The 22246-nt window shown below is 39.5% G+C and overlaps 2 protein-coding genes across 8 annotated transcripts in view; both read left to right on the forward strand.

The window, feature by feature from the left end:
- The first annotated feature begins 1022 nt into the window (after window positions 1–1022).
- skor1a (SKI family transcriptional corepressor 1a) lies at window positions 1023–10610 on the forward strand. 7 transcript variants are annotated; one of them, XM_065952747.1, is made up of 9 exons: window positions 1023–1312; window positions 2492–4259; window positions 4857–4947; window positions 5045–5116; window positions 5307–5369; window positions 6356–6442; window positions 6598–6672; window positions 7256–7321; window positions 9396–10610. In XM_065952747.1, the coding sequence occupies exons 2-9, from the start codon at window positions 2502–2504 to the stop codon at window positions 9491–9493; spliced, it is 2310 nt and encodes a 769-aa protein (XP_065808819.1). In that variant the 5' UTR covers window positions 1023–1312; window positions 2492–2501; the 3' UTR covers window positions 9494–10610. The 7 variants fall into 7 exon arrangements, with proteins under 7 accessions (XP_065808819.1, XP_065808820.1, XP_065808821.1 ...); XM_065952748.1 differs by having other exon boundaries at window positions 9399–10610; XM_065952749.1 differs by having other exon boundaries at window positions 1024–1312; window positions 6356–6430.
- Window positions 10611–17043: 6433 nt separating this feature from the next.
- LOC109986829 (E3 SUMO-protein ligase PIAS1-like) overlaps window positions 17044–22246 on the forward strand; it is a 52953-nt gene continuing 47750 nt past the window's right edge. Inside the window, 1 exon segment of the mRNA XM_020637657.3 lies at window positions 17044–17136. Coding sequence (XP_020493313.2) covers window positions 17113–17136 — 24 coding nt within the window. The 5' untranslated portion in view covers window positions 17044–17112.

Genomic DNA, 22246 nt, shown 5'->3' on the forward strand with positions numbered 1-22246 from the left:
CACTCTGTACAGGACATCAGCGTGGTTAACCGATCAGCCATCGATCAGGTTATTAATAATAAATTAAGGGGTTAAGGGCAGCCGATTGGATTGATTGTTGCCAATTACATCACAGACACTTTTGACATTTCTGTAATTTTTTTCAGATTTTTCAATTTACGTTTTGTTTGTGCGTGAGTGTGTGTCTGAGAGAGAGAGAGAGAGAAAGAGAGAGAGGGGGGGGGGGAGGGGGGTCCTGCCTTAGGCATCCTCATAATCGTCTCATTTCATTTCACTTTATTTGCAGAACAACAAAACGATTCCACGCGCGAACAAAGCCTCTAAATTCAAAAAAGTAGCCGATGTTATCTTCTTGTGTCCATCATTTCTCCAATTCGTACGTCACTTTTCTCACCCAGGCCTCAGATTGATTTGCGTGGCGGCCGTGGAAGCCTAACAGATGGTCGTGTAACTTGATAAACGCGCGCGGGCCTTTTGTCATTCTTGTTGCCTTCCAGACTGCCACGCGCCCTGCCTCTTGTTTCCCAGCTCGCTCCCACTGCGGTGGAAATAATACAGCATCTTGATGACCGATCTCATGCTTAAAGACTGTGCATGATCAGATGGGCCGGCAAATGGTTTTCCAATACTGAGTCCGGAGGGCCCCTCGAGGGTCTTTGACTGGGGCCAGGGGTCACAATTATCACAGTTATAATTTCACTATGTTTGCGTCTTTACATGGCCTAGATGTTTCCAAGGCAATGCAGCGCGCTATTAATTATTAACAATTCAAAGATATTCATATAAATGAGACTAAGGACCGAAATTTCCCTCCATTTGGGGTCAGCAGGGGTCTAATTGTGCGTGATATTGTCCCTGTTTCTGTTTTGTGCGTCAGAGCAGTAAAATTGTGAATTATCAAAACGGTAGTGTAGTCACTCAGCACGTCTTTGGGAGAAAGAACGAGAGGGCGAGAGAGGAGGGGAGCTATTACACATCAGCATGACAGGAGAGAGAGTATGTTTGAGGGAGGGAGGGGAGAGAGAGAGAGAAAGAGAGAGGGAGAGAGAGGGAGGTGCCATGTGCTTCCTGTCTACACGCCATTCACCTCCCTGGGATCCAGCGCGATGGAGGTCCTGTTTGCGTCTGCTGCTGCACGCAAATAAACTGAAATAAAGACTCCAGCTCAAAGTTATACTGACAGACCTCCTTGTCTGTGAGACTGCCCCTCTCTGGACTCTCTGGGCCTGTATTTCCACTTATTTATTCATATTTACCATCACTTTTTCACCCCAAACCCTGTTGGAGTGTGTCGTCTTTTTACGAGAGAAAGGTATGTATTTTATTAAGAATTTTGCTATTAATCGTGATCATTTTGCATTTGTTCTTGGATTTTTTTTCTTGTATATTTGCAGGTTTACTCCTAAAATATGGATTAATCTGTCAAATTAAAAAAAAATTATTAATGTCAGCTGTTTTTATACATTTATTATTTTTATTATTATTATAATTAAAGTCGCTGCAGGTGTTAAGTTTTGTATCGGCCTCCGTGAAGTCAGGAGCATGATGCATAAAGTCTGTACGCACAGGTGACCGTGGGACAGGCCTGCTTCACCTACATATCGAACAACTGGCCGAGGTTGATCTGCGCAGAAGCTTTAATTATATATAGGGCTAGTCTTTTATTAACAATGCCAGGACGCGCTCGTGGATCTGTGTAATTACCAGGAAAGCAGCTTACAATTGTTCTTTTCCTCTCTGCTAAGCGCATTGGCGCAGCTCAGGCTGCATTTTCCTTCTGTCCTTATCCGCGCGTAAGGATCTTATGTGACTCTTAAGCAGTTGCCGAGTAAGTGCTGAGCCGATTTTGGAGATAAGAGCAGCAGCAGATCCACCTCCGCACAGGAACCCGGATTACCTGAGAGAGGAGGCCGAGCACATGGTGGAATGACGAGATAGAAATAATAAACAAGAAGTCTCGATGATTTCACTTTTACAAATGAACTCCTGCAAAAGCCTGTTAGTTGTTCAGCTATGTTAAATGATTTACGTATTATGTTATTTTCGTGATATTTAAAATATTTTCGTTGGTATAAATATCAATAATCACTGTTCTATACGTGCTTCTAATGCCCCATTGGGTTGGCATGTATAGGCCCACCAACGACACAGCTGCTTAATACTTAGGCTAATTATACAGAGATGATCAAATAACGATAATATTTTTTATTTTAATTAATCATTTGTAGTATATTTGCTTTCCATTTCTAAGGTGAACAGAAACGACACAATTTTACACGTCAAAAAAGTTTATTTTCTATGTTTCACATTTTATGAATAACACTGTATTTCTTGGAGATATTTATGTCTGAATGTGTTTATTTTTGCGTATCAGTTTAAAATAAACAAATAATCGGAGTAACTTTAAGAAGATGCATTGAACATAATAATGCTTTTGCACACCGCTGTCAAACACCCCCAGGCTCACTCCAGCTGTTTGTTTGATTGACAGATTTCCAGGGATGGAGTCGACGCCCGGACAGCTTCGAGACGCGGGACGAGACGCCAGCTCACCCCCCAGTTCAAAGCAGGACGCACAGAGCTTCTCCAGCTCGAGCTCCCTCAGACCCAACCAAGTGAGCGAGACCTCCCTGTACGGGGTGCCCATCGTATGTCTGGTCATAGACGGGAAGGAGAGGCTGTGCTTGGCGCAGATTTCTAACACCCTGTTGAAGAACTACAGCTACAACGAGATCCACAACCGCAGGGTCGCTTTGGGCATCACCTGTGTGCAGTGCACCCCCGTGCAGCTAGAACTCCTGCGGCGTGCGGGGGCCATGCCTATCTCCTCCAGGCGCTGCGGCATGATAACCAAGCGGGAGGCCGAGAGGCTCTGCAAGTCCTTCCTGGGAGCGCACAGCCCCCCGAAGCTTCCGGAGAATTTTGCATTTGATGTTACTCATGAGTGCGCGTGGGGCTGCAGAGGCAGTTTTATCCCCGCCAGATACAATAGCTCCAGAGCGAAGTGCATCAAGTGCAGCTTCTGCAACATGTATTTCTCCCCAAATAAATTCATCTTCCACTCCCACCGCACCACAGAGTCCAAATACCTGCAGCCTGACGCGGCCAACTTCAACTCGTGGAGACGCCACCTGAAACTGACGGACAAAAAGGCTGAAGACGTTAACCACGCGTGGGAGGATGTAAAGGCCATGTTCAATGGAGGGAGCAGAAAGAGGACTCTGCCAATGAGTGGCTCGGGAATGTCCTCTTCAATGAAATCTCAGGCCTCGTCCAGCCTGGCCCAAAGAAGCTCCCCTGAGGTCCCACACAAAAGTTTACGCTGCGACGACGATCAGGGGAGCAATAACCTGAGTTTGACGAGCGGCGCGCGGACCTACCCGGTCATCCCTGTGCCCAGCAAGAGCTTTGGCATGCTCCAGAAAATCCCCCCACCTCTGTTCCCCCACCACCCCTATGGCTTCCCGAGCTACGGCCTGTGTCAGAAGAAGAGCGACGGAGTGTCTGACGCGAGCAAAACCAACGTGTCTGGTGTGTTTTGGCCCGGCGCAAAGGACACCCTCTACCCTGCGTTCCCCATGTTCTGGCCTACAGCTGGAGGCCTCCCCTTGCCACCTTACCCGGGATCTCCACCCAAACCTCCCCCAGAGCTGCCAGGCGTCCGACAGAGCGAGCTCGACTTATCTGACCAAAGCGACCGGGGCACACACAGACCCAAAGACACCAATCTTCAGCCTCTCCATCAACAGGACGGAGAGCGCTGCTCCAGTTCCCAGTCCTCCTCCACCCGGACTGATGAGGATAAATCCGGGGACGAGACCCACCAGAGGAAAATCAGCTACATTTCGGCCTTCAGACCTGTGGTCAAAGACGCGGAGACCATCGCTAAACTTTACGGCAACCGGGAAGGCTATGGCGCGCGTCCCTCTGGCTACCTGTCCCCGGATTTTATCAGCGAGAGCTCTAGTTACAGATCCATCTCCCCGGACAGAGAAAGTGTGGGTGATGAAGACGAAGACCCGGACGTGGATGTGGAGTCAAACCGAGGGCAAGACGAGGACGAGGCGATTCAGATCTCACCTGGAGGGGTGCACCGTCACTCCCCCGTGCTGGACAGGGTGTCATCTGGTGCTGAGGAGAGTCAGGAGCAGCCTGACGCCTCCAGCCCCGGAGCAGCAGCAACATCACCGGAGGACTCAGTTCACACCGGGTCATCAGAGGAGGACAGACGGATGCGTAATGGCTCTCCTCTTCATGAAGTAAGATTAGATTAAATGAAACTTTAATGATCCCCGCAGGGTGAGCTGAATTGTCACAATAGAGAACATTGGTGATGAGAAGTTTATAGAGGAGAAGAGGCCGATACGATGTCATCAAGATCAATTGACAACGATTTAAAAATCTAATGTTTTTATTATTATCGGTATATTTTATGAATATAACTCCAAGTAAAAGGATGACTGACACTTGTGGAGAAACTGCCCTGTTGATGTGCCAGTGAGCAAGGCAGAAAGGCCGAAGATTACCTCTTAAATGTCTGAAAGCAAATGAAACAAAAAGATCACAAGCAGACAGATTTATTTAGAAGCATTTATATGTCTTTTCTGTTTTCAAACTGATAAATAGTGTAAAACACTTTATTTCCTATTAATATGCCTTTTTTCTTTATTTAATCATTTTTCACCTCCAAATTAGTGTTTTAAGTGAAACCATCTTTATGGAACGATTTTAACATCTTCTCAACGAATGAGACTCCTGTTTTTTTGGGGTTTTTTTTAGATTATCATGAAAAATAGCATTAAATGACGTATAATTGGTGTACGTTATTAAACATAAGTGTGTGCTTTCTTTTACAGGTGTACGCTCATGGCAAAGACGGCCACGTGCTCCTCAACGAGCCTCCATCGTTTGGGTCCAAACAATCGAGCAGCCCCCGCAGATCCAACGGTGATCATTAAACCAATTAATGTTTTTTTTTTTTTTTTGATGCAAATTGTGTTTTTGTTCCCCTGTTTTTATGAAAGATCTGTGTCCTTCTGTTCAGGTGTTCATCATCACACGTCTGAAACACAGAACCAGCGTAATACAACATATCAGGAGCAGAAGGACAGACAAGGTATTTCATTATTATTATTATTATTATTATTATTGGTTTTATTTATTTTGAATGAAAAATCCTGCTGGTATAATCTTTTTAAATTCTTTATTTTATTGTGCACGACCCCTTGTACGAAACATTAGAATCATAGTTTTCCTTTTTTTTGTTTTTTTTAGGATAAATAATGACTTTTGTTGTTTTTGTGCAGCCGATGGAGCTTTACGCATCGACATCAGTGTGCACGAGAGAGATCTGGAGAACATGGCCAAAGGTAAGAGGCTGTTTTCACGATCAAAAGGAAACAAAAGAGAGATGGATGTAGCAGATGATGCTAATTATCATCCACAATTAACGCCATTTAGATTGTTATTGGGGTTCATGTATCACCAGCTATCAGAAGAAAAAAAGAAAGATTTACAGCAGGTCATCACATTCAATCAACACTAATATTTATTTTTAAATGTAGGACATTACATTTAATTAAACAGAGTTAGTAATTTGGTAATGACTTTGAATATCAGTTTTATATAGAACCAAATGAAACGATGCAGTTTAATTATTAAAGACTGTGTGTTATATTAATGTTAAACATTGATTTGAGCTCATTTTACATGCAGATAAATGCCCGTGGCCTGCTAACGATGACGTGCCAGAACCTTAATGTGAATTTACATTTTGGTGGGCCTAAAGTGTTTCCATAGTTGTTAACCACTTAATCACGAGATGTGGGAGTTTTGACTTATTATTGTAAAAAGGAAAATCGTTTAGAGGCTATTAATATTTTAACGAACAGAGCCATAACCCCGAGGCACGGCAGCTAATTATTTTACAACGCTTGGAAAAACCCCGGGACTCCATTATTATCGTCTCAGGCTCCAGGCAGTGCGCGGCAATTACTGTGGCAGTCAGCACAGCAAAGCGCACAGAGGGCTGCAACCGAGGACGTGAACGCACCTGAAGTCGCTTTACTGGGCTGACATTAATCTTTATGTGCACAAATTCAAAATATATAATAATAAGTGGGACACAACTGATGTGAGGTAGATGCTTTTGTAAGATTTTTGTGCTGATTTCCGTGTTTTTTTATTGTCATTATGGTGAATGATTTTTTTAATGCACCACTTTCCTGCTTTTTTATTCAGAAGCACTGTCACTTTAGGATTGTGTTTGAAGTCATTTTGGGTTGATAAAGATATTATCTTTGCTATAGCTTAATGTTTAGACGTGCCATTTTGTGATGCATTTCTGTTTTTGCAGAGGAATTACAGAAGCAGCTTGTGGAACAAGTAGAGCTGAGGAAAAAGTTGGAGAGAGAATTTCAGCATTTAAAAGGTAGGACAAAAAGTAAGTCTGATTATATATAACAAATTAGCCACAGTGGCATTTAGGATATTAAACCGTGCGCTTATAGATGTTAGAAGATAATAAGTTATTTTCTTATTTGAATCTAGTAGTGTTTCTTTAAAAGTTTCCATCTGACGTGGCCCTGTACTCTTCAGATAATTTTCAGGATCAAATGAAGCGTGAGCTGTCCTACAGAGAGGAAATGGTCCAACAGTTGCAGATTGTTCGAGGTTGGTGTCTCTCTTTACTTTGTGCCTCCATACATTATGAATGTAAAGCAGACGTAGATCAGTGCTCTTTAACTTCATGGGAAAAATCTGCCACAAAGGAATATTTGAGTAACATCAAATCAATCAGAACATGTAAAGTGAAAAAGAAATGAAAAGTGACACTTGCATATTGAAAAATTGGCAATTTATCTGCAACCTTTTTACTGTAAATTGAAGAAAACAAATTTCTCCTGCTGTTTGTTTAATTATAAGATATCACAAGGTGAAACTGAAACCATATTGTTTTGTTTTGAAAGGTTATTTTCTCCTAAATCATGCTCTGGAAAATTGAAAAGACAGATCATTATGTAGTGCGGTATCGGTTACATGCAGTAGACAGCAACTAAAGCCAGCATTAAAGGATTGGTTTAATGTTACAGTAGTTTAAATACAGGGTTCAAGTACACACAGGGGTCACTCTAAATACCATAGGGGCAAACGGCAAACATTACACTCCTTCACCACACACTGCACAGCAACTCATATATTTTTTCCCCTTTTTCGACCCATTGTTTCATACTTGATTCATTTTATTTTTGGATAGACACTTTGTGCAGCGAGTTGGACCAAGAGAGAAACGCTCGTTATGCAATACAGCAGAAGCTAAAAGGTAATTTTGTGGTCTAAGAGAGGGACAGGAATGCACACATACAAACATAAATATGCAAGTGCTACTTTTTTTTTTAAACATCTCCATTGGTCAGTGTGATGTATTTTAACATTTGGACACCACAGCAGGATGGATTTACTGATCTGTAAGTCTGTTTGAAAGCAATCCTCACATGCACAAATGTACTATCAAAATACTCTGGGTCACTTCATTTGTTCTTCCTGTTCTTATTGGGTTTAAATAGATCCCTTTTTCATACTATTTCAAAAGTAAGTCAAAAGAAAATGCACAGTTCTGTTAAAAATATATATAAAGCACATTTTAGTCTAAAGGAAATAAATGAACTAATATCACAGAAAACTATTACTGTTCAAAATGACATCACATAGACTAAAGCCAGTTTAAAAAAATGTGTCTCAAGATGTTTTTTTTTTAAGATGTCAGGGGAATCTGGAGAGTGAATTTAAAAAAAGGAATCTGAAGTGTTGGAGACACAAATTCAAAGAATAAAAAAATCCTTGTTTGATTATAAACCCTCCACAAACCCCTCAGTCTGCTGGACACTGACTTTAAATCTGTCTCTTTCTACATGGGAAAGGCTGACGTTTTTTTAGAGGGTGGGTGGGGGGGGCAAAATACCAAACAAAATGTTTGTTCACTTGCCCAAAGGTGGAGAAGTTGGTGTTTCATCAAAAATAAGAAGCAACCACGTGTAATGGAATCTTCTAAGTGAATTAATCATGAGACTTAAACGCCAACTAAGGCGACTAAAAATAGTGTCATACAACATGAGACAGTATTCTTCTTCAAACGACTTCATAGAATACAAACAAAAACAATATTTCCATTTTGTTTCTGTATTTGAGGTTGGACTAGCGGCCTTGGTTGCAGCCAGTTTACCTGCAGTAGTGTAACAGCACCACACTGGAGAATGACATCACCAGCTGTCTGAACAAACGTTTGACTCTTAGATAGAAGAGGGAAGTTAACACATCATGCTGGTGCAACACTATTTACTCAGCAAACTTTACTCTCACTATTCCTTGTAGTTACATTTGAATTCTGAAGGATTTTTTTTTTTCAATATTTTATTTGTAGTTTTTATCTTTTGTGCATAATACAAATGATACAAGGACATACAGGAACTCAAACAAACAAACAAACACGGCTCAGACATGTACATTAAAAAATTAGGTGAAAAAGTGAAAAGTGAACAGAAATTTCTTGCATAGCTGCCAGTCACTCAGTAAACCCAAATAGGCTGTTTATTAAGTCTCTCAAGAACAGGTCCGTTGTGTTAGCAAGGTGAGTTTTCAACCCACATCAGCTTTGTCCAAATGGGCAAGAAACGGGTCCCAGATTGTCCAGGAATTGCTTTCTCGAACTTGTCCTCAGGAACCTGAGTTTTTCCATTCGTATGGCTGACATCATTTCAGAGATCCATTTTTGAAACTGAAGGATGGTTTTTAAGTTTAAGTTTAATACTCTATACAGTGTAAGGGTGTGGCCGCCATTTTTCAAAAAAGGATCACCTGAAGAAGTCTGTAACCTTTTTGTGGCATTGAATTAGTGTGCGAGCATGTCTTCCTTTAGCTTCAGTACATGGATAGTCACAAATATTCTCCTTTTGAACTATTTTTCTGATAATTTTGTTAAATTTGTGATTACATTTGGATGGAAATCTGGCTTATGAAATCTCATATAGGATTTTTTTAAATGTATAAATCACTGAAAGATTCCCACTGGATACATCAAACTACAAAAGCCTTAAGTTAGCTTGAACCAAACTTAACAAGTTATTTTGCTCAGCACAAAGACTCCTGACATTCAGTTCACATTGAGAGCAGATTTTCTTTAACGGACAGAAGGAACAATTACAACAACCAAACACTGTGTCAGTGAACATGTTGACATCTGAGGATTGTTTGAAGACAGACTTGGGAAAAAAAAACCCAAAGTGAATCCGTAGGTATAAAAACAACAACAAAAACATACTGGTACCTTTAAATGTCACAGCTTGTGAGAGTATTGTATTTGTCTTCATGTTCTCACTGATGGACTCGTTCCTCCCCAGAAGCTCACGACGCCCTTCATCATTTCTCGTGTAAGATGCTCACCCCTCGCCAGTGTACCGGAGCCTGCACCTTCAAACCCCCGCTGCTGCCCCCATAGGGCCCGGCGTTGCCCTCACCCGACCCCAGCACAGCCAAAAAATAGAAAAGATTCACTCCACCACACACACACACACACACACACACACACACACACACACACACACACTCACACACACAGGTCCTGTTATTCAAGGATCACCACCCTGCTGTATAGACACACTTCTGATTTTAGCACTTGAGTGAAAATGTTGAGACTTGCAGAAGATTTCAGCAGCGACCTCATCTCCTGCAAAAAAAAACAAAAAAAAACAACCAACCTGAACTCTCAACTAAAAGAGATCGGGATTTTTTTTTAAAGTTCAGTTTTTGTTGTGAATTTCGAGGATTGTTGATCTGGAGCTCAAACCAAGGAGTGTCTCTGAATGGATCTATAGCTACTCTGAAAGAAAAAAAAACACTATAAACATATACATACATATATATATCACGTGACGATGTGCAATGGCTTGTATAATTGTGATATTCAGTTCAAAGTGCATCTCATAATTAAGCTTTTGTTGCTTGTTTGAAACCCTTGAGTTTGCACATGTCTTTCTTCCATTAAATTATTGTTTAGAGCGTTTGTAACACTGTACATGTTGTTAAGCACTTTAAATGGGCAACTTTTTCTGAATCTGAACATGCCGTCCTATACCAAATTCATTTCTTAAACTATGAGGATCTTTATGTTTCAAATAGAGCACATTATTACGAGCACTTACTTCAACAGCTGTACAGGTTTGACGTCTAACACTCAATGATTTTCTTTGAACTAGTTCTTTATTGTTATTTATTGCAGTTTATTGATTTCATGTACAGTTTAAACTGAAGAATCAATCCTTCAATCATTTCTGTTTTTCCCCCTTCTGTCACTTAATTTATCTGGGAGTCACTACAGAAAAACCAAAATGTTTCTTGTTATCTGATGGTCTTTTTTAATAAAACACAACAGAGACACTGTATGAAAAACACACGGCTGCATTTCTTTATTCTTTCGTTTGTTATATTTGGTTTGGTAAAAAGAAAAACACAGAGCAGCTTAAAAAATAAATAAATCCTGGTTTCTGACACAATCTGTCCTTCAGTTTCCCATTTATGTATGTACCCATGTCAATATTAATAAAATGTGGAAGCCACTGTCTGCGTTACAGCCTCGTTTTCTCTGTCACCGGTGTGATCCTGCCCCCTGCTGGCAGATAGGCAGAATAACTCCCCATCTGATAGATCATATTACTTCTTATTGTATTTGAGCTCAACATGATCTCTTTCATTAGGCAGTTTCATCAGCGTATGACAAGTCCAGTCCACTTATAATGTTTGACGGAGATCAGGGGAGCAGGCTGATCTAATAGTGAAATCTAATTCTTCTGATGGGACAGCTAATAGATATTGATTACATGGCTCTCGCTCCCTGGATGCTTCATACTGAGACAGATACTCACATAATGTCACTGACACATAATGAATGTTAATTTTCTCTGAGCGTAATTGCCCTCCGTGGCAAAGCTGGTTCTCTTTGAATACTAACAAGACCTGAACACAACTGATCCACTGAGGGAATGATCGGCTGCTTTACTGTGTTTTCTATTTAGCTGTTTAACATCGGGAAAAACTGCCTGACATAGAAATGTGGTGACAAGCAGTGAGGGGTGATGTGACATATAAATGACTCCTCAAACTGTTGGGGGATTTAGAATCATCTTGGGCCACAAAAACACTCAAAGCACCTCACAAATTTTGTTAAATTACAACAGAAACCTCAAAAACAAAATGCAAGGAGGCAAAAAAAAAAACAACTACTTAGTAAAGACAACCACAAAAAGAAAAACAAAGCGAACATTACATCCCCATAGGAGAAAACACTACGAAGGAACACAAAAATACAGAACAGCCACTCAGGGTGTAAAATGATCACTGAGAGACAAAAATGTCCTCTCAAAGATTCTGAATGACCTCAAAATGTAGTTGTTTTGCATCTCGTTGTTTTAGCAATTTTTGTAGGCATTTAAAAATATAAAGCTATAATAGTGCCTCTTTGAGGTGACAGCCTAGGACCTGTTCCAGGAGACCCGGATAAAGAAAAGCTCTTAGATGTTGATTTATAAATTGAATCTGTGAATAACCAGGAGGCCTAAAAGCTGCTGTAACACTTGCATGAAAAATGATTTCATTTAAATGCAATGATTATGAAACTACAAACGCCAGGCACTCATCAAAATGTTACCTTTTTCCCCTCAATGGTTTTTGATGCATGGATGTTATGCATCGGTAATACATAAAAAAAGAGTAAAGTACACACAGTATAACACATTACAAAGTAAAAATAACAGAAACAAAAACACATTTTTACATAGAGTGTGTTGTGTTTACGGCCGGGTAACTTGATTACTTACTTTGTATAAAATGTGGATCTCCATGAAGGCTTTGTGTCACTATTGGATGTTGTTACAATTTTCTAATCCGTTTACTTTGCTGGATGAAGAAGTGAATTTAGAAACAGGTCAAAGTTGAGCATTTCAATGTGACTTAAAATAAGAGACATACTGGCAACAAATAATCTGAAAGTAGAAAAACTTCTCATACGGTAGTGTCTCCTGTATTTGATAGTCAATCAGGTGTTTAGGATCCTTAAACACATTTAAGCAGCATTTTAAAGCTGTAGCTGGTGGAGGTAGAGATCCTTTTAAACATATCTTTAATGTGAGTTAATCTGGAATAGAGAAATATTTTAGTCGTAATGTTTGTGTTGAATGTTGATCTGTAAAACAAAAAGTAACTTAAGATGTAAACTGAATGTGCTGGAGAAAAGGAGAAAGTGCACTTGTCGTAGAAAGGAGCAGAATTTTAAAAATCTCAAGTACAGTAAATGTTCCTCCAATGTGTATGACAGTATTCTTCATGTTAGTTAAATATAGTTTACAGTTGTGAGTGATTGTATTGCTCTCTGCTCATTGGCTCATTGTTCTTCATGCCCTCAGGGTCAGCAGGTTCAGTCCACTCTGCGTGTATGAACACAGACCAACATTAACTTCACACACTGACTGTAATACCAAACATTTTAAAGAAGCCTCATGTTTTATCCTCCTCAGTGACATATTGTCTCACAGTATTTACAGTCTGCTTCTTTGTTTGCTTGTATAAACACGTGTGGTCAGAGGACACCTGTCCGTCAACAATACAACAGATGGCAGAGAAACATAAAGATAGAATAAAACCTCTGTGATACTCTCTGTATGAAACTCGCCGCAGAGAGTCTTTTACTAAAGGTTCTTTGTATGAACCCAGAGGGAACGATCGTCCTCGGATTTTAATGGACATAAAGCTTAATGTGTTTGATGTTATAGTGATTTTTTTTTTTTAGTTCAGTATGAAACCATTATACTGAGCATAGAGGTGATTGCACAGGAACAAATAGTCTGAGCAGGCAAAAGATTTATCCTTCATGTTGGTTTGGATTCAGCTTCATTAGAAATGAAAGGGCGCCACCTACTGGCTGTACACGCTCATAACCTGCCTTTGAGTTTGTCCTGTCAGTTTCGTTCCCCTTTCATGCGTCTGATTTTTTTCAATAAAATGCAACAGTATCAAATAATCACAAAGAAATGCATGGTTTAATTGAAAATGAAAGGCTTGTTTCACACAGCATTCACATGTCCTTTATGATTTGAAGTTACTTTATGTTCAGTACTTACAGGTGGGATACATTTTCTCCATGTTTCACTTTCCAGTACAAATATCTGACTGCTGTTTCAAGCCATTATCCACGGAGCAAATATTTATTCAAGATGTTATTGATTTTGTTTTTAACATTAGAATTTCAGTATAACAAAGAAACACAGATAATCAGACGAACAAACTCTTAAGGTGCACTTAAGAACATTCACCACAGGGCACTATGCCAGGTTTTGACAGGGAAATACAGCAAACCATAAGAAAATACAAGTTAGATTTGTTAAGGACATCAACATAATAAAGAAGAAAAAACACATCAATTATATAATTTACAAATTATCAAGGCAGACAGGCCTCTACAGACTTTTCCCCTTTTAGAAATCCTGTTAAAGACCCCCAAATTTTCTTAAAGGTACAGACTTTTTAGACTTAGACTTTCTTTATTGTCATTCAAACTTGTACTTTACAGTGCAGATAAGAACGAAATTTCGTTGCATTTGGCTCGTTGTAGTGCAGGATAAAAAACAGCAGCATGTATTTACATATAAAAAATAAAAATAAGGTGCAGATATAAATAGATATAAAAAGAAAAACTATGAGTAAAATTACTATACAGATAAATATATTGCACGTTATATTGTATTTTACAGTCCATTGAGGTAGTCCTGTGTGGGGGTTTGAGGGGGAATGGAGGGATTATTTTTTCGTGTTCAAAAGTCTTATGGCCTGTGGGAAGAAGCTGTTACAGAACCTAGAAGTTCTGCTTCGGAGGCTGCGGAACCTCTTTCCAGTGATTTACAAAACATGGCTAAAGTATATTTCTGATGTCATTAATCCATTCAATCTTTTTGACAATTCAATATATTGAACCTAATGAAGTTATAATTACAAGATATTACAACCATGCCTGCCCTCCCTCCTCCCTCACAACACAGCCTCTCATCCAGCCCCACAGTCAGAGAGCAGTCATGTGAAGGCTGAAACTGAACCTATATGCGTCACTTTAACACACACTGGACTGTAAATCATGCACATACCTGCACAGCTGCACAGAGCCTCCAGTGCATCTTATTCTATGTAAGTTGACAGCAGGAGCCATGTTGTGTTTTGTTTATAGAGTCTTACTAAGATGCTTATCTTAAAAGTGTTGCACCAAAACATCAAGTCAAATTCTCGTATCAGAGCTAAATGTTGAAAACAAATTGAAATACAAAAATAAATTAGTGTAAGATTGACATATGAAACTCCAGTACAATTAAATGTGCTTTTATAATTAAATAAAACATCTGAAATAAGATATTTCCCCACTGTGGAAGCAAGGAGTCTAAGTTTAAGGCATTCAGCCCTTTTTTAAAAATGATTTTTATCTTGTTCAGAATACAGTCCTGATTTATTTATTTTAATGTCTGACATTTGTCAAACATTTTACAAATCAAAGAGCTAATTACCTTTAAACATAATGAAAATGTCACAAATCACAGACAGTACTGGATTATGTCCTCTTACATCTGTGTTGTACATGAACAATCAGACTTAAACTTTAGACCTGGAAGTGTATTCTGAGGGATCAGATCTCCACCTGTCCTCTTAAAAGTAACATTCACACATCGACTTAAAGCTGCACACTCATTATCACACAGGCTGGTTAAAACAGAGGTTTAGTTTTAGTTGCACTGCAGCATTTCTATATTCCTCTTCATAAAGCTGACAGACTTGTAAGACACAGACAATCTCAGCCTCTGTGGTTTAAATCTGACTTTAAAAGTATAGAAAGGGTCACACTTTCAGAAACACTGGATCCTCGTCCCCTTGAAGCTGACATGAGGACTAGAAACAAATGTTTATTTTGTAAAAAAAAAAAAAAAGTGCTGATTCCTTGGTATGCTCTCTGATATGGAGCCTGTGTTGATGTAATACAACAGTGAACTGACATTGATGTGTGTAATATAAAGTACAGAAGAAAAAGAAAAATAGTCGTAGGAGACAATTCTCCAATTGTTGGTAAACGTGTTCAGTGATTCACTTTTGAAAAAATATTCAAGATATCATGGTGATAATTACCTGGATTTAAATGTTCAGGCGACTCTATGCACTTTGAATTGCCTTATAGAAAGTATAGGTAATAAACTGGCCTTATTGTACCAATAAAAAGACTAATCATGTCGCTGGTTTAATGCTTGTTTGTGGTTAATATTTCAAGACATTAAAACCCTGTCATATTTCCCAGGGCATGTTTACCCCCTTGTTATTTTCAGCTACAAAGTAAGTACTGACTTAAACAGATCTAACGGTGTCTGGAAGAGTTGACATCTTAATCAGACAACTGAAGGACATCTACGCATAAGCTCGTCTGGTCACCATGCTCAGAAATGATACACGTTTTAAAGTGTCAATGTTGACATTTAATATGAAACACCTCAGTGGAGAAGAATCAGAAAAACTAAGTTGGTTTTAGATACTGTGCAAAGGTGTGAAATAAATTGAATTGAAGGAACATAAGTTGATTAAATAATTTCACATGATTGTTTACTGATACTTTAAATGAACGTTATTATTGCTGTCAGTGTTGACAGGGAGGATAAGCTCAGGCGTGGATCACTAACTCAGTGTTTGTGTTTTGGATTGTGGTAATTTTAGGATTGATGTGTCATATATATCCACTAACATATACTCGAACAGTGACAGTAAGTTTACACAACGACAGCGTAGGGCTCTCCTCCTTTTTCAAAGTATTGCTTAGAGATGTGAGTACCTCTTTTTCCTATTTTCCTGATTTGTCTGGTATGAGGGTCCTCACCCCTCAGTGCCCCCCCTGTGCCTGTGTGATTAATGAAGTATTTCCTATCAGGTTGCACTTAATTCTCAATTGATTTGCATCATTTGTATCATATTTTTTAACAGGTAAAGAGTCAGAACAAGGTGAATTGTTGAACAGATTTTCACATCTCCTTGGCATAAGATAAGAACAACAAACACAGCAGGATTAAAGACGGATGAAAGAGCAAGTGCTGCAAGTCGAGCTACACAAATATAACATTACATGCATTTTATATTTTAAGCTCAATTCTAAAAGAAAACTCACCTGATACACTGTGGGTGTTTAAAAAAAAAGCATCAATAACAGTATAGAAATACAGGTCACTGATGTCAATGCGTCATTTAAAATGTAATGTTAATTCATTGAGTAAAGAAACTGAATGTGAGTAACCTGCATGCTGGCTGTTTTTATGCAGATGTCTACTGTAATTTTAAACTAGTTCAGCGTGAAAGTGACCTTCAATAACCTTCCAAGAAGTTGCTTCACAAAGAAAGAAAAAGTCAAGGGCCACTTATTTTTCTGGAGCTTTCTATTAAACCTCCCTGATCCTCAGCAGTCAGTGTAGTTTTCTCAGCATATTATTCAGCAAACTTAACCCACCACCAGACTGTCAGTCTGTTTGAAAGATATGTAAATAAGAAACAGGTTTTCATGCCTTTATTATAGATATAGGACAGTGGACAGAGTCTGAAATCTGGTACTGAGAGACATGTGGGAAAGGAGCCAGTGGTTGAGCCCGAACCCAGGCCGGCCTGCATCTCAGTCTCCAGCTCTTCATATTTCTATTTCTTTAAAGGGCTTTATTTACATTAAGTTTAAAGGGGGAAAAAAACTGCATAAATACAGAATTCATCCAAAAAATGTTGACAGTATTCACAATAACAGTAATGTAAAAAATAATCAAACAGTAAGATTGTTTTTTTATAAATAAATAATGAATAACATAAAGTGCACGCTATCCCCTTTTTTTTAAATGTATTTAAGCTCCTGTGTCATCCGTCACACCTTTGCAGCCTTTTTTCCCCGACAATCATTTTGTGCTCCTGAACGCACCTCTCTCTGTCGCTTGAGTGCGCGTTCACGCAGCCAGCTCTGCGCGTCCCAGTCATGTGACAACACTTCACCACGCCTGCGCAAACAAATACAAGATGGCGGAGAGTGCGGAACTGAAGGTAAGGCGCAGCACTGAAATCATTACAAATTTACTCGGTAACCGGAGCGTTTGATATTCAGTTGGGACAGCGTGTCACTTATTTAAACCTCGCGGGGATGACATGGTGTCAGGCGGGTTGTTTTTTGCGTCCAAACACAACAGGAACTTTATTGAATCCTGAAGCGCCAAAGCTGCGCGGGCATGTTTATGTTGATATTGAGACGCGCTGGTTTGGCTGAACGGACCATTTCCACCAGCACACCAGCTGCTGGCAGAGCGGCTCTTTTTTATGATACTCTGTGCTTTTTATTTATTTTTATTTTTAAACATAAATGTTCCTGGTTCTTTTTGTTTTAATAGCCGCCTCTGTGTGATTTGTTGTCTGATATTTAAACGTGTCGCCTGCAGCCTGTCAGACACTTTGAACATGACAGCGGCGTCCTGCGCGCTGGGTCTGCTTTTTCAAAATCCCATGATTGTGCACATGTGTGGATATAATCGTGAATAACGGTGTCTTACATGATGCATCATAGACTGAGTCTGCATGCAGCCGGAGTAACGTTACCTGGCCTGTTCCTCAGTACCTGCTGGGACTCCCTTTTACCTGTTGATACATAATAAAAAAAAAACACACCTCGCCTCGTATAACGGGACGCTGACTCTTCAGAGTTTTTGTTTTTTTTCTATCACTGACTTTGCTTTTCATGAAGTTCCCCTTCTTGTTTGGTGTCTGACCTGAAAGCTGCTGCTTGAATTGAACTTGCAGTTATTGATCTGAGTCTTAGTCGCTATTTTTAGCCCTTTCGGTGTGCCCACCGCCTGCTCGTGATCTGTGGGTCTGTGCGTGCTCCTTTGTGTGAGCTGCTGCTCAGTCCCACTCTATATGATGAACAGTTTTGTTTAGCTTCACCCCCCCCCCCCCCTCCCTTGCCTCTTTGAACAGCCAGATGTGGTCCTGCTACAGAGCCCCTTGTGAGTTAGACTGCTACACCTTCTACATCACGATCTGTTTGAGTCTCTCTTGTTTTATTACATTTTAATTCATGGGGGCTGCAACTCTTGATTCGTTTTATGGTTGATCAAGTCAGCCAATTATTGTCAATTAAGAGTATACAAGAGGCCAGTACTGAGAACAAATGAATTGTTTTGACAGAAGAATAACAGCCTGAAAACTAAACTGGAATTAAGAAAGGCAGCAAATCCTTACAATTGATGATCAAGGGCGGTCATGAAACCATTATTTTAAACTTCATTCTAAAAATCCAACAATTTCAATGCTTGTTTCGATACAACAGCAATAAAAAAAATAAAAAAGAAGTCCCAGGAGGCCCCCTGTCATTTCTGGTTTTTAATTACCAACAATTGTAAGCAAACTCCTGTACCCTTAATTGCACAAATACATTGCATTGGCCAATTTGTGTGTATTTGGGAGAAATATGCAGCATACACAATTTATACAATGCTCTCTCTAATTCTCTCTTTCTTTCTCTACTGTCATTTTCTTACGGTAGAGCTTTTGGATTCAAATATGATTAACGATCTGACTTCAGTTATTTCAGTTATCATCTTTACAATGACACATTTTAACGTTTTAAAACACGTGGTATTGAGAGTATCAAATATCAAATTTCACAACCTCGTGGGAGAGCTAAAGAATCTGGCATTTTCTCACCTTACAAGTGGCTGGATCTTAAAAACTGTACAAATAGTTTGTTTGTCAAGCAATTAAACAACATATTGTTTCTGTGTTGAGTGAGATTATTTTCCTGTAGGTCAAAAGATGACATGCAGTACATTGACTGAGTAACAATAAATCGGTGAATCTGGAGAGGAGGACGGATGTTGTTTCATTGAGTGCAAAAGCTCAAATGAAAGACGTGGAGGTTTCTTCTTTGCACAGACATAAAGGAGGTCTTTAGGAGGTTGACCTCACGCCGTGCTGTACTTTAAGGATGAACCCCTCATGACACTCATCATAGTCCGACAATGAGGCTTTATTTTATTTCAGTTTAACACTCACTGCATCACGCATCATGTGTACAGTGAACAGGGGCGGCGGGATCTGACAAACCAACCAGGAGACTCTGGTGAGGTTTGTCTGTAGAGATTTCCTGTTAATTGATTTGTTACTTGCTAATGGTGCTTACAGACTCAATGCCATTTAAAGTCATTAGATTGCTGTGTTTTTCACCATTACATGTCAACATGCTTGCTTGTGTTGTACTTACTCTCAGATGTACGCTGCTTTTGACAAATTCGTCTGCTAAATGAATTGTAGAGCTGTAAAGATGTTGTTGTTTGAACAGAGCATGAGTGGTTGGTGAATGGAGGTCACACATTACTTCACTCGGAAAAATCCCAGAACAATATCAGATCTCTAAAGTCTCAGATCTCGTCTAGATTTTCTTCTGATTTGAGGGCTTTTGCTGGAAATATCCAGAAACTGTTGTGAATGACCATAACATGCTTTTTTTTTTAAAGATTTATTTTTGGGCTTTTTGTGCCTTTTTAATGGAGAGATAGGACAGTGGATAGAGTCGGAAATCAGGGAGAGAGAGAGTGGGGGATGACATGCGGGAAAGAAGCCACAGGTGGGATGTGAACCCGGGCGGCCCGCTTGAGACGACAGCCTCCATACATGGGGCGCGCGCACCAACCACTGTGCCACCAGCGCCCCACCATAACATGCTTTTAGTGTCATTTAAAGTGTTAATCACTGATGATTTATGTTGATGAAACTTTCATAAGAAAGGCATCGTTTTGGAAATTTGTCTGATTCAGAAATTCCATTTAGAAAATCCCGGACAGCTGTGAGTGTTTGAAAAAGAAGAACACTTGTGAACACTTTGTTGCTAATGGATTTTTGTGGTGTTATTTTATTCTCGTTGTATGTTTTAGTTTGTTGTTCTTTGGTATAGTTCTTTGCTTGTTGTTGTCATGCTTTCTGTCCTCTGTTGAACTTTTGCTCAGGTGAGAGAGCTATATAAAAGAAGACAGGAAACCTGAAACGCTGTTGCTGAGCTTTCATCTCTTGGGAATTCAATGAGTCAACAGCAACATGGCTTCCTCTCAGTTGTAGGTGGAAATCTGTCACTCTTGAGCTGATAGAATATCTCAGCAGAGGATTAGTCTTTTATACCAAAACATAGAAGAACGAGGAGAGGGCCACAACAGTGGGAGTCACATCATTTTTTCAATGGTTGTGTTAATTGGTTTTACTTTGCAGTACACTCAGCGAAGAATCTGTCTGGTAAAGTTATCAAAATGTTCCATAGTTTTGGATGCCACAGTTTTTGAGACGATACAATCCCTGTTATTTTAATGATTAATAGTTTGAACCAAATCTTTTGAAAAACTTCAGATCTTCAGTCATATTTTAAACCAAAATCTGTAGAGGGTGACAGAAAGAGACCCGTGTCTTTTTTTTTCACAAATACAATGCTTTCAGTACTGTAATGTTACCAGTGTATTTGTGCAATAAGATGATGTTCACGAGTTTGCCTGGGAAAAAAAAGAAATGACCCAATAGGATTTCTGTTTTTGTTGCTGTGGATTTGTAAACAGGTAGCGATATTGTTTGAGTTTTATTAGTATCATATCTAAGTTTGAAAGTCTGGTTTCCGTGACATCACTTCTCTAGTCTAGTGTTGTCCGGGCTTTTAAATTTGAATAACGCTGCTCAGGTTGTTATGCCACCTTTTTTTCCCATCATGGCTATGAGAACATAGAATTATGTTTTAAAGTGCGCTTCAGACAGTATTAAAACTTCATGTCTGGGCAAAGCTGAGAATTGATCCTGTTAATCATCAAAAATCTGCTTATAAAGCATTAAAACATCCTGCAGCCACTTCACCTTGTTTAAAACAAAGTTAGTCATATATTCAACACATCTTTGTTTTTAGTGAACTATAGTTGTGCAAAATGCAAAATGCAAAAAAAACCACATTCTGAAAGCAGAATGTCAGAGTTTCCTGTGTTACTAAGATGAACAGATAGAAACATGAATCATTTTATGGTAGTGACTAGACAGCTGTAGGATATTGTTTCTCTTGAATGAATCTTGACTTTCTATGCTACCTCATGACATTGAGCTGCATGTTTACTCCTGAGATAGAAATATGTGTTATTTTAATGAATGCGTCTCTCTCTTAGGCTGTTCGGTCATTCAATCTATGATTTTATAAAGGCAGCTGATTCTTTCATATGGGAAGCTGAACATTTACTAAAATGGTTGATCAGTTATCAAAAGTTTGAGACGATCTAATCCCTAATAAGAAGCTCTGGATAATGATCGTATGGCGTCACCTGCCGTGTTATTCTGACAGGTTTCCTCCAACGGCGCAGTCGATGGGTAAAATGATCTTATTCAACACGTTCTGAGATCTTACCTATAGTTATTTAAATTGGCAGGACTGGTGATTATTTTTCTTATTTAAATGACTAATCCAAACACTCGTCTTTGCTAGAAGTTTCTGAGGTGATGTCTTGAAAGTTGATTGTTCCATCTGACAAAAGGTCCAAAACCCCAAATGACTCAGTTTTCCATAGTTTGAGGTTAAACAGCAAAAAAAATATATATATTTCGGTTATCTGCTGGAAAAATATCAAGATGATTAATCGCATATCAAAATAGTTTCATGTAAATTTTCCGTCAGTTGACTAATCAATTATTGAGCTAATCCTTTATCTGTGTTTTACATTTGGTTTGTTCTGCGGTGCTGCACGTCCGCCTCATGTTGCCTCAGGCTGTGTAACCGCAATCTGAGCACACATCTGTGATGGGAGCCAAAATCTGTGCGTGTGAAATCCTCTGATGTTGCCAGGCCTCCAAATGTGTCCTGTTGCATCGCATTTTGTTTCACAGGAGCTCCGATCTGCCTCGGCTTCTTTGAACTGTCTTCTCTCTCTTCTGTGGTGCTGCTGCAGCGGCAACCTGGCAATACAAATAAGTGTCTGTGCGCTGGCGGCTTATAGATGGAGACAGTCTATTTGTAGAGCCTGTGGCTAGGTTAATCCCTAATGATACAGGCCTGCTACTCTGCTCCCCTACATCCTTTCAACACCTGCCTTTTTCTCTTATTGTCATTGTCATTATCGCAGCAGTTAATTATCAGTGGAAGGAGAACTCG

The sequence above is a fragment of the Labrus bergylta genome, chromosome 3 (assembly GCF_963930695.1).
Source record: "Labrus bergylta chromosome 3, fLabBer1.1, whole genome shotgun sequence".
NCBI lineage: Eukaryota > Metazoa > Chordata > Actinopteri > Labriformes > Labridae > Labrus > Labrus bergylta.

What these genes read in the sequence shown, in the direction of transcription:
- skor1a (XM_065952747.1), top strand. Translation starts at nt 2,502, where the DNA reads ATGGAGTCGACGCCCGGACAGCTTCGAGACGCGGGACGAGACGCCAGC. An exon ending in ATGGCTCTCCTCTTCATGAA is followed by an intron (nt 4,260 to 4,856) that starts GTAAGATTAGAT and finishes TTTCTTTTACAG; the next exon opens with GTGTACGCTCATGGCAAAGA. An exon ending in TTTAAAAGGTAGGACAAAAA is followed by an intron (nt 6,443 to 6,597) that starts GTAAGTCTGATT and finishes TGTACTCTTCAG; the next exon opens with ATAATTTTCAGGATCAAATG.